At 39.1% G+C, this 15,986-nt stretch overlaps 1 protein-coding gene across 8 annotated transcripts in view; it reads right to left on the reverse strand.

The window, feature by feature from the left end:
- Positions 1-2,013: 2,013 nt before the first annotated feature.
- The window catches only part of EBF2 (EBF transcription factor 2), a 184,058-nt gene continuing 170,085 nt past the window's right edge, over positions 2,014-15,986 (reverse strand). For 6 of the 8 annotated variants that reach the window (XM_037812901.1, XM_037812905.1, XM_037812899.1 and 3 more), the window contains 2 exons: positions 7,988-8,155; positions 2,014-2,373 (listed from right to left, as the gene is read on the reverse strand). In XM_037812901.1, the coding sequence (XP_037668829.1) occupies positions 2,342-2,373; positions 7,988-8,155 (200 nt within the window). In that variant the 3' untranslated portion in view covers positions 2,014-2,341. The remainder of the gene's footprint in view (positions 2,374-7,987; positions 8,156-15,986) is intronic. The other 2 variants (XM_037812903.1, XM_037812902.1) reach the window with 1 other exon arrangement.

Here is a 15,986-nt window from a genome sequence, read left to right on the forward strand (position 1 = left end):
GGTTCTAGCTGAATGGTCAGGGATGTCTGGTATTTAGTTACACACATTTTTCGGTGTAAAGCTACCAACAAATTCTACCATCATTCTGAAGACAGTACTGCACTCATCTTCATGCAAGAGCAAAATTCACAGATTCTAAATGCAATGCTACTTAAAAAAAAAAATTTCCTTATGTTGGATTGGCTCAAATCCAGGTCTAAACATGCTTAATTTTGTTCTGCCTCCATTTTTTGGACAGTAATGTTTGTATTCCACACACTATTCCCCTCCCGTAAGATTTTTCACTGGGGAACTTTCTCTCACGTGTTTCTGTGTATTTTGGCGCTTCCAACCCTAACCGTGAGGGGCTGTCAGCAGTAGTTACAAGCACACCAGGTTTTCAAAACCTTGGATTCTCATGTGCATAGAAATAATATTTGGGTCATACTGGGTAATTCCAGAACAGATTAAAGGCAAATAAGACAGTTGGGGATTGGATAGGTGTGGGGATGTATCAAAGGAGAAAAAGGAGGGGACGCAAAATGTGTAAGTCATCTAAAAGTGGCTCAGATACACTAACAGTGTTTTTTCCATGAGAGCTGCACCAATTTCTAATGTTAGAACCCTACCCAAGAACCCCAGACTGAAGTCTGTGTATAGTCTACACTGTAATGCCAGCGAAGCAACAGGAGAACCCCGGCCAGGGGGGTGGGGAAGCCATCCTTATTGGGAGTCCAGATAAGTCTGGGTACATCTCCAGGATCACACAGGCTTTTAAGGATACCTCTTGATGAATCTGCTACTGTTGGCAGCTACTGCAAGGTTTCTCTCACTAAAAACTAATCACAGGACTACAGGGAGCCCACAGGGGGCTGGATAACTGCGCAGTTTAGAACACAGGTTCCCCTAGTCTCCAAATCCGCCGAGAATCTAGATGTCCATTTTTTGGACATCAGGAGAGGGATCCACGCCTCATCCCGCTCTTGCCTAGGAACAGTGTTAAGTTGGATACAGTTTTAAAGAGGGTTTAATGCCTTGAAAAGGGAACTCTGCAAAGAGAGGTAAGGACTTGGAGGTTCTAAGATTCTTAAGAGTCCAAGAAACAGAAGCCATCTTTTTAAAGCCCTGTTTCTGGAGCTCTCTGGGATTTATACCTCTGTGCTGAAACAAGCAACCCAAGGTGGGGGGGAAGGAGTGTGTGGCTCTGGGAAGGAAGAATTCCAAAGGGACCCCATGGTCAAGAAAGTCTTGTGGCTCTTCTTTAAGGTGAGACACTTCTTTGCCTGGGATGCTCAAAGCTCAAAGCCTGGGACACACTAAAACATAGGAATTCTCTGCATTGCTCAAGGGAGAAGGTTGAAAGCTAATACGCATTTAAAAAAAAATATTCACAAAAAGTGAATCCCAAAAGGGGCATGTAGAGACTATTTAGAAATCAGACAGAGCTGGGGATGAATTGATGGGTTTGAGTATTTGTGTGATGTGCATGTAATGGAGTCTTTGTTTCTGTTTCGGGTTGTTCTGTAGAACTCCAGATAAGTTACATGTTCTTGCCCATGGCTCAAAAAAATAATGGAAAAAGAGGGGGACATAGGTGGGGGGTAGGAGTCTAGTAAATAACTGCAATAATAATCACACACCTTTTAAACTTGTTACTACATGTTTGCATCATATTCATTTTACATCAGGAAGAGAAATTTCCCCCTCTTCCAAAAAAGATCTTAATTTCTACCTCTACATACAATAAGTTACACGTTTATTTATTTAAATAATTGTAAAACATTTTAAATTTTTTCCCTTTTTTTGTTTTTTTTTTTAAGAGATTAAACTATAAGCAAACACACATACAACATTTCATCATTCAATTCAGGTTTTGTTTTAAGAAATTCTTCCATGCTGGTACCCTGTTTTGTTCAATTTTTTTCTGCATAAACTAAATTGGTATCTGAAAGGCTTCATAGAAAATAGAAACTTTCAACTTTTTTTTCCTACAAAGAAAAACAAATAGTATCCAAAATATTAAGCATGAATTGTTTGCCAATTTTTTCTTAAATATTTTACAAACATAGGAAGGTGGTTTTCATAATGTTCATAACAAAGAATTGCATTTCTGCTCTTGGTGCTGACCATGTCAATGACATCTTTTGTCCTTGTCCATAAGTGGGTCAGTTTGTGTAGCTACCATCACAGCTACAGGAGAAATGCGAGACCAAGTAGGATGCAGGCTCCTCACATACTCAAATCTGTCCACCATGTTCATTTTGGGGCACAAATCCCCCAAAAGAGCTCATAGTGCTTTCCTTATTATTGTTCCATCAGAGTAAGTAGTTTTGTGCTATAAGAAAGCAGATCTTCCTCTTCTTTACATCGGGGGTACAACGAGGCCAGTCATGGCTGCAAGGAAAGAGTGGCAGAAGAATGAGCCTTGGAGATGTTTCACGTTAAAGGACATAACCCAGAGAGGAGCCAGGGAGGAGGGTGACAGAGTCTGACACATTCCAGGGAGATGATGCCCTCAGCTGATGTGTGAACCAACTGGTCTAGCAGACGGCCCATTAGAAGCACTGAAGCTTTATTTAATCACTGCATTTTGTATTTCCAAGGCTTGTTGGAGAAATTTTGTCTGGGAGACCAAGAGTTATGTTTTGTTTTATATTAACAGGTGTTACAAATGAGATAATAGATGTAAATATGTAAATGAAATTATAATATATGTGATAGGTTTTATTATTATTAGACTAAAATAATTTCCTGATATATCTCTCCAATTTACTTAGAAGAGAAGAGAAAACTCCAGTTGCTGAGCCTGAGTTACTAGGAATCATTTACAACAAACCAAACTTTCTATTCATCCTAGGTTACTATCCATTCTAGCTGAAATTTGATTAGCTATTTTTCCTAACTAACACAACTTCCTTTCGTGCTCTCTGTGCACTCACTAATGAATGCTGATCCACTGGAATAGAAGATTCAGTTTAGTTCCTAATTTGGGAGTCATCCCAATCCCCAGGCTGCATCCCCTGGCCATGTCCAATGAGGATGTGGACAATGCCTGTCTGTGTGGAATCACCCCCCAGGCTTCCCCTGACACCAGAAATAAAGCAGCAGCAAATGTGGAAAAATCACACAGCAAAACATATTCCTCTGGCTTCAGATTTCGGATGATGAACCAATAGAATTTTAATATCCTTAGAAACTGATAGAATATTTTCCTTACATCAAAAATTCAAACCACATCTAGATTTTGATTCTTTGAGTTTTAATGTTTACATCTCATAAGGGGCTTATTGTCATAGAACATTTTGCTGAGTGGTACTTACTAAGCTTTACAAGCAAATGGCCAAATTCCTCTTGCTTTCATCAACCCACCTCTCTTTCTCTCTCTCTCTCACTCTCGCTCATTTTCTACTCCCCACCCCTTCTCTCCATACCAGCTAGTCCTCTAGGGCAAAATTGCCAGCCATCTATTTCCCTGACCATTCAGGCTTTATTGAATGTTTGTGAGATCTGGATTAAGGTCTTACACAGCTAGCAAAGCCTTAATTATTTTTGCCTGTATTACTATATATTGAATCGATGTAACTTTTCAATAAAGGTGGTTCAATTCTGGACACTCCCTGATGATTTGGAGATATAGCAACCCTGGTAATTATCTGAGAGTGTAGGAGATTTTTAAATTTTTATTTTATTTTTTTTTCCTGGAGGGAACTGGAAAAGGCATCAGACACGTAAGTATATAATATTACCTTGACAATCAACACACATCAACTGTAAATGCCTGATAAATGCGGTACAGGGTGGGACAATGAATGCTGTATGTATAAATCTCTGGCAGTAGAATTCTGACTCACTTATACAACTTTAACCCATCTATTACATTAACTCATCTAGCCTGCTCCTTTACTGAATCCTCGGAAAGTTACCTAAGGAGCTTATTGAAAGCGCAGAGCTTCTCAAAGCACAGGAATCACTGCATGTCAGAACAAGAGAATTGCACATATTCTTCTTCTTCCTTGTCCCACATAGAACCCGGGGTGGGTTGGGTCTCTGCTAGATGGTGACCCTGGCTTTTTGCTTATAGAAGCCAGAGCCAACAGACAGAAAGCAGAAAAAGTAAGCATTTTTATGGGTGGGAGGGGAGTTGCTTCACTGAACTTTGTCCAGTTCCTTTTTACTTTTAGCATTTTATAGGAAGACAATAATTGCTCTTTTGTCCAGGTGGAAGGTCCTGAGTGAAGAGAGAAATCACGTTATTACACTGCCGAGAGAGATAGCGGGCTATGGGTGAGTGCTCAGGCTTTGGATTTAAAAACATCTGGGTTCTGGAGAACATCTTCTTGACCAAAAGGGGGAAGTGAAAGGAAATGAAACAAGTTTCAGTGGCAGAGAGATTCCAAAAGGAGCAGAGAGGTTACTCTGGTGGGCACTCTTATGCACAATATAGATAACCCTTTTTAGGTTCTAATGAATTGGGGTAGCTGGCAGTAGATACCTGAAACTATCAAACTACAACCCAGAACCCATGAATCTTGAAGATGATTGTATAAAAACATAGCTTATGAGGGGTGACAATGGGATTGGGAAAGCCATATGGACCACATTCCCTTTGTCTAGTTTATGGATGGATGAGTAGAAAAATGGGGGAAGGAAAAACAAACAAACAAACAAAGGCACCCAGTGTTCTCTTTTACTTTAATTGCTCTTTTTCACTTTAATTATTATTCTTGTTATTTTTGTGTGTGTGGTAATGAAGGTGTCAGGGATTGATTTTGGTGATGAATGCACAAGTATGTAATGGTACAGTGAACAATCGAATGTATGCTTTGTTTTGTAGGACTGCATGGTATGTGAATATATCTCAATAAAATGAATTAAAAAAAAAAATCTGGGTTCAAGTCATCTGTCACTTACTGTGTGGCCTTGGGCAAGCTACTTAAAAAAATGGTTATAATGACATGGCCTTCTCCTAAGCGTCATGTGAGAAGCTTGAACAAAATAATTCACATAAAGTCCTCAGTTCAGTTCCTTCATACGTCATGCTCTATAACTGTTAGCAAATCTTAGAGAGTGTTTGCTGCACACACTCGTTGCAGTTGAGCAAGACAATCCTGCCTTACAATAGATCTAGAGAAGGGCCTCTCCGTGAGCCTGTGACCACCAAAGGCTCAGCTTACATTTTCACTCTCTGACTGCTTCTAAAGAGTGGAGCTTTCTGCTTATCAGCCCCTGCAAACCCAGGATTCCTTTGGAGACTGTGGATATTGTATTAAATGTTGGCATGGGTTTCTCCCTCTTTCCGTCTATGGGGTACCTGGTAATTTTGGGAATTGATCTTCTATTCCCCTGGTTCCTGCCACCCAAACTGGGGACCTAAGAACAGAAGGCAGGGCCTCTGAAAGGCCCCCACGGTCAACCCCAGCCTTCTCTCTGCCAGGCTGTATGAGATACTGTGGTATTTCATGATTAATCCTTTACCTTTCTTCATTCTTCACACAAATTAATTCACAATAATCTTTGGAGGTAACTCTCCCTTTTCCTACCTAACAGCCTAGGAAATTGAGGCTCTGAGATGAGAATGACTTGCACAGATTTGCACAGCATGGGAGGAGCCAAGGGAAAGCTCCAAACCGCGTCTGGTAAGGTCAAGTCTAGGGCTGTGGCAATCGTTAATCATCTTTGTGTTTCTCCTCAGAATACTCTCATTTCTTCACATATCACTTTATATTTTCATAGTTCTTTGCAATACCTTTTAGGATCTAACTCTAAATTGACAAGTTCTTCTCCTCCTTTTCCTTTCTAAGGTTCAAATTGTCAAGGAACGTAATTCCTCTTCAATTTGCAGTTAATTGTAGGACCTAAGAGAGGTCTGGGGCTTCCCAGTGACACCATATGGTAATGAAGCTAGAACTTAGAGCCTGTGTCTTCATGTAGCCATGAAATCATCCCTCCTACAGGCCCAGGCTACACTGTGTGGCTCAGCCACCTCTCATGCCCAAGCATCCCGACCGGTGGTGACCCTCCGGTCAATATGTCTGAGGACCCTAGTGAGGGTCTTCTGGCTTTTCCGCTGCTGCTACCACCAAGGGAAACCTTGCTAAGACCACACAAGACCCGTTTCAGTTCTTTGGGCTGACTCAAACCTGATAGCAATGACACTCAGGGAGCTCTGGGCCCTCAGCAAGAGGCAGGGTGGGAATTACACTCCATGGGAGCGAGTGGGAAACCTGGTCCTGGCATCTCACCAGCCAGGCCCATAGGTGAGCTCCCAGGGCAATACAGACTCAGGAGATCTGAGACAACCAGCTCTAGTCTCCCAAATTCAGTGTAAGTGTGTGAGAGGCTGGGGGAAGGGTGGCAGGTGGAGGTCAAGTGACACGTTTATTTTTTCTTTAAAGTAAAGCTAAAAATACTTGTAGGAGCTGCCTGTAATGAGAACAGGGCCCTACCTTTCCTGTAACCTCCTGTGCCAATGTGGAGGAAAACCTGCTCTCCTCCTGGAGCTTTGCTGTGCCTTACGCTCCACATTTTCCTGAGACCTGTTTAGCCCCCATTTGGCTTGAAGTACATGAATAAAAACTAAACTTGGAGAAGGGGAAGCATCATGACTAAAGCGGTTGTGGAGGAGAGGAAGATGAAGAGGATGCTCAGCAATTGTTTTCATTTCCCAGTCTGGAGATGAAGCCATGATAGAAAAAGTTCTGGGCACATCCCCTGAGAAGGGGAAGGGACACCCTGGTCTTTGCCAAGAGAGAGTACAGGTGGAAACACTTTGCTACAGGCTAAGCCTGTTTCTCTATGGGTCAGGCTTCTGGATGAAAGCAAAACAATGAAAAGACTTCCATCAAATGTACAGGTGTTCCCAACTACCCACATGCTGGGTGGCATGCAGGCCAAGCCTGCTTTGTCTGGCTAGAAGGAAAAGGATTTCAGTGACTTCACTCCTCTGGGCACCGGGTTTTTGGTTCCAGTTTTGACAGTTTCCCTGTCACATCACTTGATTTGGAGGAGATGTCATCACCTCTAATGGCAGGACAGGACAGTAACCTAACATAACTCCCAGAGCTCTGCTCAGCCACAACTGGCGAATAAACCCTTATTTTTCAAAAGTGTTAGAAACCCACACATGATTATAAGCCCACAAGATAGATGCTTCCCCATGGGCAGCACAGCTCCTCCAAGGCTCCCCACAAAAGCTCGTCAGACCTCAGAGGCTTTGACCGACGAGGGGTCCACTGAACCTCTGCCCTCTTTGCTTTTATCAAGATGTGTGGAGCAGCCTAAAAATAATGTGGGCTGTCAATGAGCCACGGTGCTCAGCAGTTTCCAATTTTCTCTTTTGCCTCCCGTTAGCTGCCTCCCATTCAGATGAGTGAACATGAGATGATTAGATTCTCATGTACTCATCACGTTTGGATTACGTATGTCATATTACATTTTAGGACTTTGCTCAAAAGTGGGTTTGATGGGTGGTATTAATTTTTGTTCTTAAAAACAGTGTTTTCTTTTTCCTTTCTTTGCTATCCCTTCCCTGATCAGGCACCTGCTATCAATTCAACTAACATGTAATCAGAATTCTCAGAACTTGCTGATGGATCCTGTCCATTTGTGCCATGGGAACACACATGCACTGCAGATGGCGAGCGGATTTGGTAAGCAGTAATCACCACGTGGCATCAGATGTGGTGATCCAGGCACCTCCTGGGAGAAAGTGGGATGGGCTTGTAGAAAGCATAGTGCTGGGAGTCCAGGAACTCCTGGATTGTATGTATAGCTCTACCATAGCTAATTCAACGACCTTGCAGAATTTGCAGACTTCTTTGTCTTCTCCCATTTTGTTTTTAGATGGACTACTAGCCCAGTTGTGTAAACCATTTCAGTACCATGATGAAAACACCAAAGTATTTTGTAGGTAGAAGTCTAGAGATATGAGACGATGTGATTTTGACTCTTACTTTGATGGCCTATGGCCCATGCATCCTACTTATTCCCAAAGTGGCACCTTGCTTACCTCTGAATCCATTTCCATTGCCACTAGAGCAGGCTGGTGAAGGGGAGCCTTGGGGCCTGATGACAGGAGCGAAGGCACTCTTCTGTTTAACAGCAGGAAAAACTGAAGAGGAAAATGGGAGGATGGAGGATGTGCTGGAAGATCCAACAGTGGGACTTGATGACATGACTGGAAAGCAAATGCACAATCCTCTTTTAGAAAATGACTCAGCTAGGAATTAGGTTCTTCTCTCAATACTTATATTCTACACACATTTATTGATAAATTACTGATTTGCCCAGGCATTGTACGAGATTTCAGGGATTAAAAAAAAAAAAAAGTTGAATGTGACACAGCTCCTACCCTGACCGGCGGGAGACAAATAAAAAATAATATGGTAATTATTATTATTCTATTAGAGGAACGTACAGAATGCAGAATGCTAAGGAGACACAGAGGATGAAATTCTCTTCTGCATGGGAGAGTCAGAAGAGGCATCACAGGGGAGCTGCTACAGTGACAGACCAAGGCACCTTAAAAGTAACCAATCGTCCCAAGAATGGAAAACTCTTTCTTCATCCTAAAAAGAAGTCCTGCCTGGGAATTACGTGCTTCCCTAGAGACTCCCAAGGCTCCGGAGCGGTGATCTACGGAGATTACATCTTCTCTGAGAATGCCATCTCCATGGGCCACTTCCTCATTAAATGTAAAAGTTTATTAACATTCAGCAGATTACCTCCCTCTCCCTGTACTTTCAGAGCTCCTGGGAAATAAAAGCTGCAAGTCAGCCTCCTCTGATGTAATGTTTAGAAAAAAACACTAATATTAAAATATTAACATTAAAGTTACCTAAAGGAAGCCAAAAGCTAAGTGTTGTGATTTCCAAGAAAAAGAAAGGCAATTTACACAATGAAGTGCCCCACCTCACAATGTCAGATATTCCAAGTTACATCATACAAGAAGATCACTTTGTCTTCTATGTCAGCTTGTGTTAAGAAACAGGTAAATTAGAATTCATAAGGGTAAAATTCTTAGGTATAGCGCCTTATAGTATAAGGCCATGTTTTTTTTGTTTTTTTTTTTTTATTCATTTTATTGAGATATATTCACATACCACGCAGTCATACAAAACAAATCATACATTCGATTGTTCACAGTACCATTACATAGTTGTACATTCATCACCTAAATCAATCCCTGACACCTTCATTACCACACACACAAAAATAACAAGAATAATAATTAAAGTGAAAAAGAGCAATTACAGTAAAAAAGAACACTGGGTGCCTTTGTCTGTTTGTTTGTTTCCTTCCTCCATTTTTCTACTCATCCATCCGTAAACTAGACAAAGGGGAGTGTGGTCCTTATGGCTTTCCCAATCCCACTGTCACCCCTCATAAGCTACATTTTTATACGTTCGTCATCAAGATTCATAGGTTCTGGGTTGTAGTTTGATAGTTTCAGGTATCTACCAATAAGGCCATGTTTTAAGTACTCAGTGTAATGCAATCCTCAAAATTCTCAACCGTCCAAGTCACAGGACTTGGTAAAAGAATTGTTGGAGCCTAATACCAAAGCCCATGGTGCCATACTAACTTCTGGTTCATATTTTCCATGGACCAGCTACCCCACAAAGTAAATTTGGAAAGTGAGGACCTGAGTGTGACTTATGGTCTAATGACCAAGTTCAAAGTGCACTGAAGGTTACGTGTTCTGACGTCCTGTGTCAGACTCTACCTCCATTTTCCCTCTCTCCCTGTAAAAATATACTTTGGGCAATGTTTACTCAGTTGAGCAGACAAAGAAATCATATAGCCCACCTCTACTGTGATGGCTTTTACAGCAGAAATACAAACCAAAGGCTTCAAAACAACTTTATCTAAAAACTAATTATCCTTATATTTAAGGGGCTATGCAGAAGGAAGCATTTTTATATACCTCTGTCTTTCCTCAAGTAAAATGAATCAAAAGAACAAAGTTGGAAAGGGAGGCAGAGCTCTGGAAGAATCACATGGAATACTTGAAGAAGTAAATGGATAAGAAATTGGGGTGATTCACTATAATAAGATACAGGGTTGAGCACCACGAGTGAGTCTTATTCACAGTTCCAAGCAAACTCTCTTCTAGCCTTTGTTTCCACATCAATGAAATAGAGATTTTAAAAAAATATTCTCCCCTTTCTCTGAGGCACAGAACTAGAGGCCAAAGAAAAACTGATGCTCAGGAGGCCCTGAATTCCAGCCTCCATGCAGTCTGTCATTCTACCTGGATTCAGGCCGGCACCAACTATACCTGCAGTATCAGAAACTCCCCTCATACTCCATGATAAAGAAGGTTTCTTACAATGTCAATTAGGTAGACACACACAGGTGCCCATACAGCACACTCATTTCCACTTATATTCAGAATCTGATTCACTTTTACAAAGTTTTCTTTCTAGTATAAGGTCTCATCCTAATGTGGGGCTCACTATATCAGTTATGACTGCCTCTTGCTGGAAAAGGAATCACCCTAAGCTTTTCTAAGGGACAAATAAGCACAAAGCTGTAACATGCTGCTGGACTGGAAAAGCCCATTTAAAAATATTTCTGCAAAAAATTTGTGAAATGTCAAATTATTTCCAAATCAATTTAGAATTTTATAGGACTACAAAAAAGTTCCTAAACAGATTTAAAAATTTGTGTATTTTGATGAAATAATTCTTGCATTCTTACATGAAAACACACACACACACAAAACTAAGTCAAAAATACTGTAAAAAGCCAGAAAATTTTAATTGTTTTTTTCTTAAAGTAGCAAGGGGGACAAAAGTATTAAGACTTTCGAAATAACCACATAAGTGAAGTTAGTGTTTTACTAGTGTACTAGCACAAAAATAGGCAGACAAATCCTTGGAACATAGTAAAGTCCAGAAACAGACCTGTTTATATGTAAGAATTAATACCTGATAAAGGCGACATTCCAAGTTAGGGGGGAAATTAAATGCATGGAAACAAGAAATTAATCATTTGGATACTAAAATTAATTTGATCACTTCATGCTAAACATCAAAATAATGTAAATAGATTAAAGAGTTAAAAGTAAAGACTAAATTATAAAAGTGCTGGTGGGAAAAATGAGAAAAGCTCTGTAATTTGTATAAGCCTTTCAAAATCTGACTCCAAAGCCTGAATGGAAATTCAAAAACAGATTCGACTATACAATGAAAACTTCCACAACATACAAAAAATGGTAAATGATAACTTATGAAAAATATTTGCAATACTTATTTGGATATATTGCCAATATCCTTAATAGACAATAAGTTCTTATAAATTAGTTAGAATAAGAAGAACATCCCAATAGAAACATGGTCAAAGGACATAAAAAGGAAAGTCACAAAAGGAGAAATGAAAATGGCCAAGAGACCTATATTGAAACATTCAAACTTATTAGTAATAAAATGCCAATTAAAACAGTAACACAATGTTATTTTCACTAACTAAATTGATAAATATTAAGAAAAATTATCAGAACAGGGAAACAGATACTCTTCCTTTTTTGTGGAGAGACTTAACCTTCTAGAGGGACTTCAATGATAGATATCAAAGTATTTTAAAATGTGCATATCCTTTTACTCAGTAATTTAATTTCTAGAAATTAATCCCAAGGAAATAATAATGAATCCAAAAAAAAAAAAAAAAAAAACAGGTCCAAGGATGCTTCTCATGCTGTTCCTATAATAATAAAACATTGAGAATTAACTTAAATGGCCAGCAATAGGGCAGACTATTTTAAGTCCATACAATGGAATGCTGTATAAACATTAAAACCAATGTTGGAGAAGAATATTTAATGACATGGAAAGATATGTTTCCTCAGGTGAAAAAAAGCAGATGACATAATAAAATATACATCGGACTCCACTTCTAAAAAAATACACGCAGCAGAAGTCTAGAGGGATGTGATTCACATCCCAACCCATAACGGTGTATCTCTGGCTGACGGGACTATGACCATCTTTAAATTTATCTCTTTTACTTGTCCATATTTTCAAGATTTTTTACAATAAACATGTATCACTTCTGAATTAGAAGAAACCAACAAATATATTAAAATCTAAAAATCGAAAGTTTTTATTTCTTTGGTAAGAAATAACACAATCCTTAGCAATCAGCACAATACCTTTCCTAAAAGTTGTTAATTCTCTTCTTTGATTTAAGGCTTTACTATCTGTAAACAAAGTTGTTTGTTAACCTCTCTGAAACAAAAATAAAATGAAATCTCTAATTCCTGGGAGAAGCTCATTGATTATAGTTAACTTTTCAAAGCAAACATTCCTCTTATTATCTGTCCTCCATGTCTGGGGACATAGTTCTGCACCATGGAAGGACTTTATGGAGCCTGGCTTCATATCTGTGACATTGGCAATTTTGTCACTTTTCTTCCACTCTCTCTTGCATTGATCTTACAGCAGAATCTCAATAGTTGTGCATCAGTGCAGACGTTGTAATTTTCAAAATGTTTCTATCCATGAGGAAGGCTGTATTTTAAAGGTTGCCAGTGGTTATCGCTGCATAGAAATGCAGAGGTGTCATATTCTTTTCTTCTTTTCACAGATACATGATTTTCAAATTGCCCATAATGAGAATGTTGCTATTGTATTAGGAATTTTTATGCTTTTCTGATGAAAAAGACAATAGAAATACATAAAAATGTTAGAAGAGATTGTTTCCTACAGGGGGAGTATGATTTTTTTTTAAATTATTTTCAGATGTTCTAAATTGTCCATGGTAATTATTTAAAACTTTACAATAGAAAATGGCTTAATATTTATTTTTGAAAATAAAAAATATTGAATACAGAGGCATAGTCTAAGACTCTGTAAGTGAAGTAGGATTCCCTGAGGACAGGTTGGATTCCTGCCTGTATGGATTCTTTCCCAAATTTTGGACTCTTTTGACGGTTATTCTGCTTTGGGAGAAGTGGTCCCTGTGGGCATTGCAGGAGTGTTGGGAAACCCATCTTTTGGGACACCAGAGAGCACCGTTTTAGGAGAGCTGATCATACACACTCACAACTGAGAATTTCTCTGGATGTCTATCTATGGATGGAGGCCAAAGCAAAGACGAGCACGTCAGGTCCAGAAATCTATGTGAACATGGGGAGTTCAGGAAAAAACACTTTTCTTCTTATAAGGATTGATTGGCTTGCACAGCCCCAGCTGGAACTCACCGGGCACATATCCTCCTTTGCAATGAGCCACTGCATTTGCTGGCGCTAAGGGGTCTGTCAGCATTTCATTATAACCCCCTATTGTCAGGGGTTTAGAATTCAGCCATAAAAACTTGCACTGAGCTGGAACTTGGCACACACTGCTACCGCCAGGAAGTGAAGTTTGTATGTAAAATTGAAAAAACATCTGTTTGGCCATTTTTGAAGTAGTGTGGGAGCAAAAGCAGTAAAGATGCAGATTTTTGATACTCTGCATTAGCTGTAATGCAAGGCAAACTCAACTGAGAGGCTTGGCTTTATTTCTTTTTAATGTCTCTGGCAACTGATTTCTCCATGGCATTGTCTAGCCACATCAGACTAGTTTAAAAAAATAAAATGAAAAATCATAGAATTGTGTTTTCAGACATAAGCAACTGAATTTATGAACTATGTTTTCCCTTGGGCTTTTTTATTTTTCCCAGAGAAGTTAAAATTTAGCTGGTTAGAAATACAGGTCAGATACTATTGTAATGAACTCCATTGGGTATTCAATATTTTTGCAGTGGGGGAATTTTATTGTATTGAATACACTGTTTGGAATCCCATTCTCAGTCTGCAACTCCTTCAGACCCTCCTCAGAAAACAAAGGTGTAAAGGATCACACGGGATGCATTAGGAGAAAAGAGGAGATCCTCAGTTCAGAATTTCTCCCTCCTGGTTGGAAAGGCAGCTTCTTCATTTTCCTACTATGTATATGCTGTCTCTTATTAATGAGTGATTTGAAGATTTGAGGTGTTATTATTTCTCTTGCAGCAGCAGGTATGGGTGACCATGAAAAGGTAAGGCAAAAGGTAGTAGAAGGAAATTGTCACTGGCTGGAGTGCACCAAAACAAGGGAACGGTCTGTCCTACCAAATAAATTACCTACTAAGAAACATTAAGCAATTAATACCCAAATGTGCATTTTCATTAATCTATTCTCATTCTCTGTCTCTCTCTCACTGCTCACTTACTCACAACACTTAACTGTATTATTAGGTTGACCAGTTTTGATCTCCAAAAACAATAATTTCACATGGTTCAACCTATTACAGATATTATATATGAAAATTTATGGCTGAACTACATAAAACTGTCATTTTTGTAGATCAAAAAAGGCAAAATAGAGGCAATTTCATATGGATCAGCTTCATAATACATTATAAATATATTAGATATTTCTTATTATGGTATAATTTTCTTAGCATGGTATAATTTTAAAACATGGTATTCTGAGTCAGATTAAATATGTTCTGGTTCCACTTCTTAATATTATTTGGCTATGAATCCTTGAATAAGTTAGTCAGTAACCCTTCATATCTTAGAATGGAAAAACAATAAAAACATTAATTAATATATCCATTTTACAAGGTGTTACGATGATATGACTGGACTCCACATACAAACTGTACTTTTTAAGATGCAAAGTGGAATGCAGTTGTTAATTACTCTTATTGTCATCACCACATTATTTACACAATGACTCACCCTTGATTAACATAGGGAGTTGTTGAGAATGACGTATCTTTACCACACCACACAGAGTATCTTCTTTATTATTCATGCGAGAAACCTCTCCAAGGTGTCAGAAACAAGAATTAGGGTTTCTCCTGAGCTACTTAAAAAATAACGTGTAGACATAAAATCTTACAACCTATAATGTTTCTCTCTTTGCTTTAGCATCTCATTAGCTCTGAACCAAATCAATTGTCCTTTGAATAGACCAAAAGTCACCCTATTTGTCCTCGGATTTATCTTCCTAACCATATTTTTTTTCTTTAATCTCAGTTTCTTATTAGTTTTTATTTTATGCTTTTATATTACCCAGTTGACTATAAATATTCCCCCCAAACATTTTGGAACAAAAAAAGTTAAAATGAAGCAAAGGAATAAATAAATCAAGTAACTGCTTCCTAAATCAGTTAAATCTAATAAGTCTGGGTCATCTGACATGACACAGTACAGAACTCACATTTTGCAGTAACAAGATTTTAGTTGTACCAGAAGAGTCAACCTCTCCTACCCTCTGCTACTTGGTATCTTTGGTAACTGTGTCCTTGTCACACTGTATAGAATGTTGTGTGTATGAATAAAGCAGAGAAGCCAAAAATAACTGATGGATGTGTGTCCCAAAAGCTGTGATGGGCAGCCTCCAGATCCATGTTATGCTGTTTTCTGAGCCATGGTAGACATGGCTGTGTTCTGTCCTCGACTTGACCTTGTTCCTGGCCTGAAGGAACCACTCAGGGTGGAAAGAGGGCATAATGCAGAGCCTTGCAACAAGATCCAGCAATCCAAGGGCACTCTACTCAATCCCTACAAGCTCTCCCTGACAGCTTCTCCTCTGGTCTTAAGTTTTCCCTAAGTACGTCTGAATTCTCTCAGGCCCCTGGGACCATTGTGAAAGTTTCCAATTTAGTCCCCAAAGCTTAAGAGGCTCTGTCTCAATATATTACATTACTAGAAGCAGTCAACTCCCAACTCTCTAGAGGTTTCTAGGGGAGGACATAGTCATGTAACAAAATAGGAAGGGAGCATGGTGTGATGCACAAAATGACTTGAAGTCATAAATTCTGTGTTCAACTTATTGACCTGCTATCTTCTGTGTGATTTTAGGCAAGTCAGTTAGCCTCTGTGTACTTCAATACATTCATCTATAAAATGGACATAAGCAAACCAACCTTGGAAAGTTCTTATAAAGTTGAATAAAATATTACACATGAAAGTGCCTAACAAAAAGTACACAGAACAGTAACTGAAATGGGATCTTAATTTCTTGTGCTCATTC

Source organism: Choloepus didactylus, chromosome 20 (genome assembly GCF_015220235.1).
Source record: "Choloepus didactylus isolate mChoDid1 chromosome 20, mChoDid1.pri, whole genome shotgun sequence".
In the NCBI taxonomy this organism is placed as follows: Eukaryota; Metazoa; Chordata; class Mammalia; order Pilosa; family Megalonychidae; genus Choloepus; species Choloepus didactylus.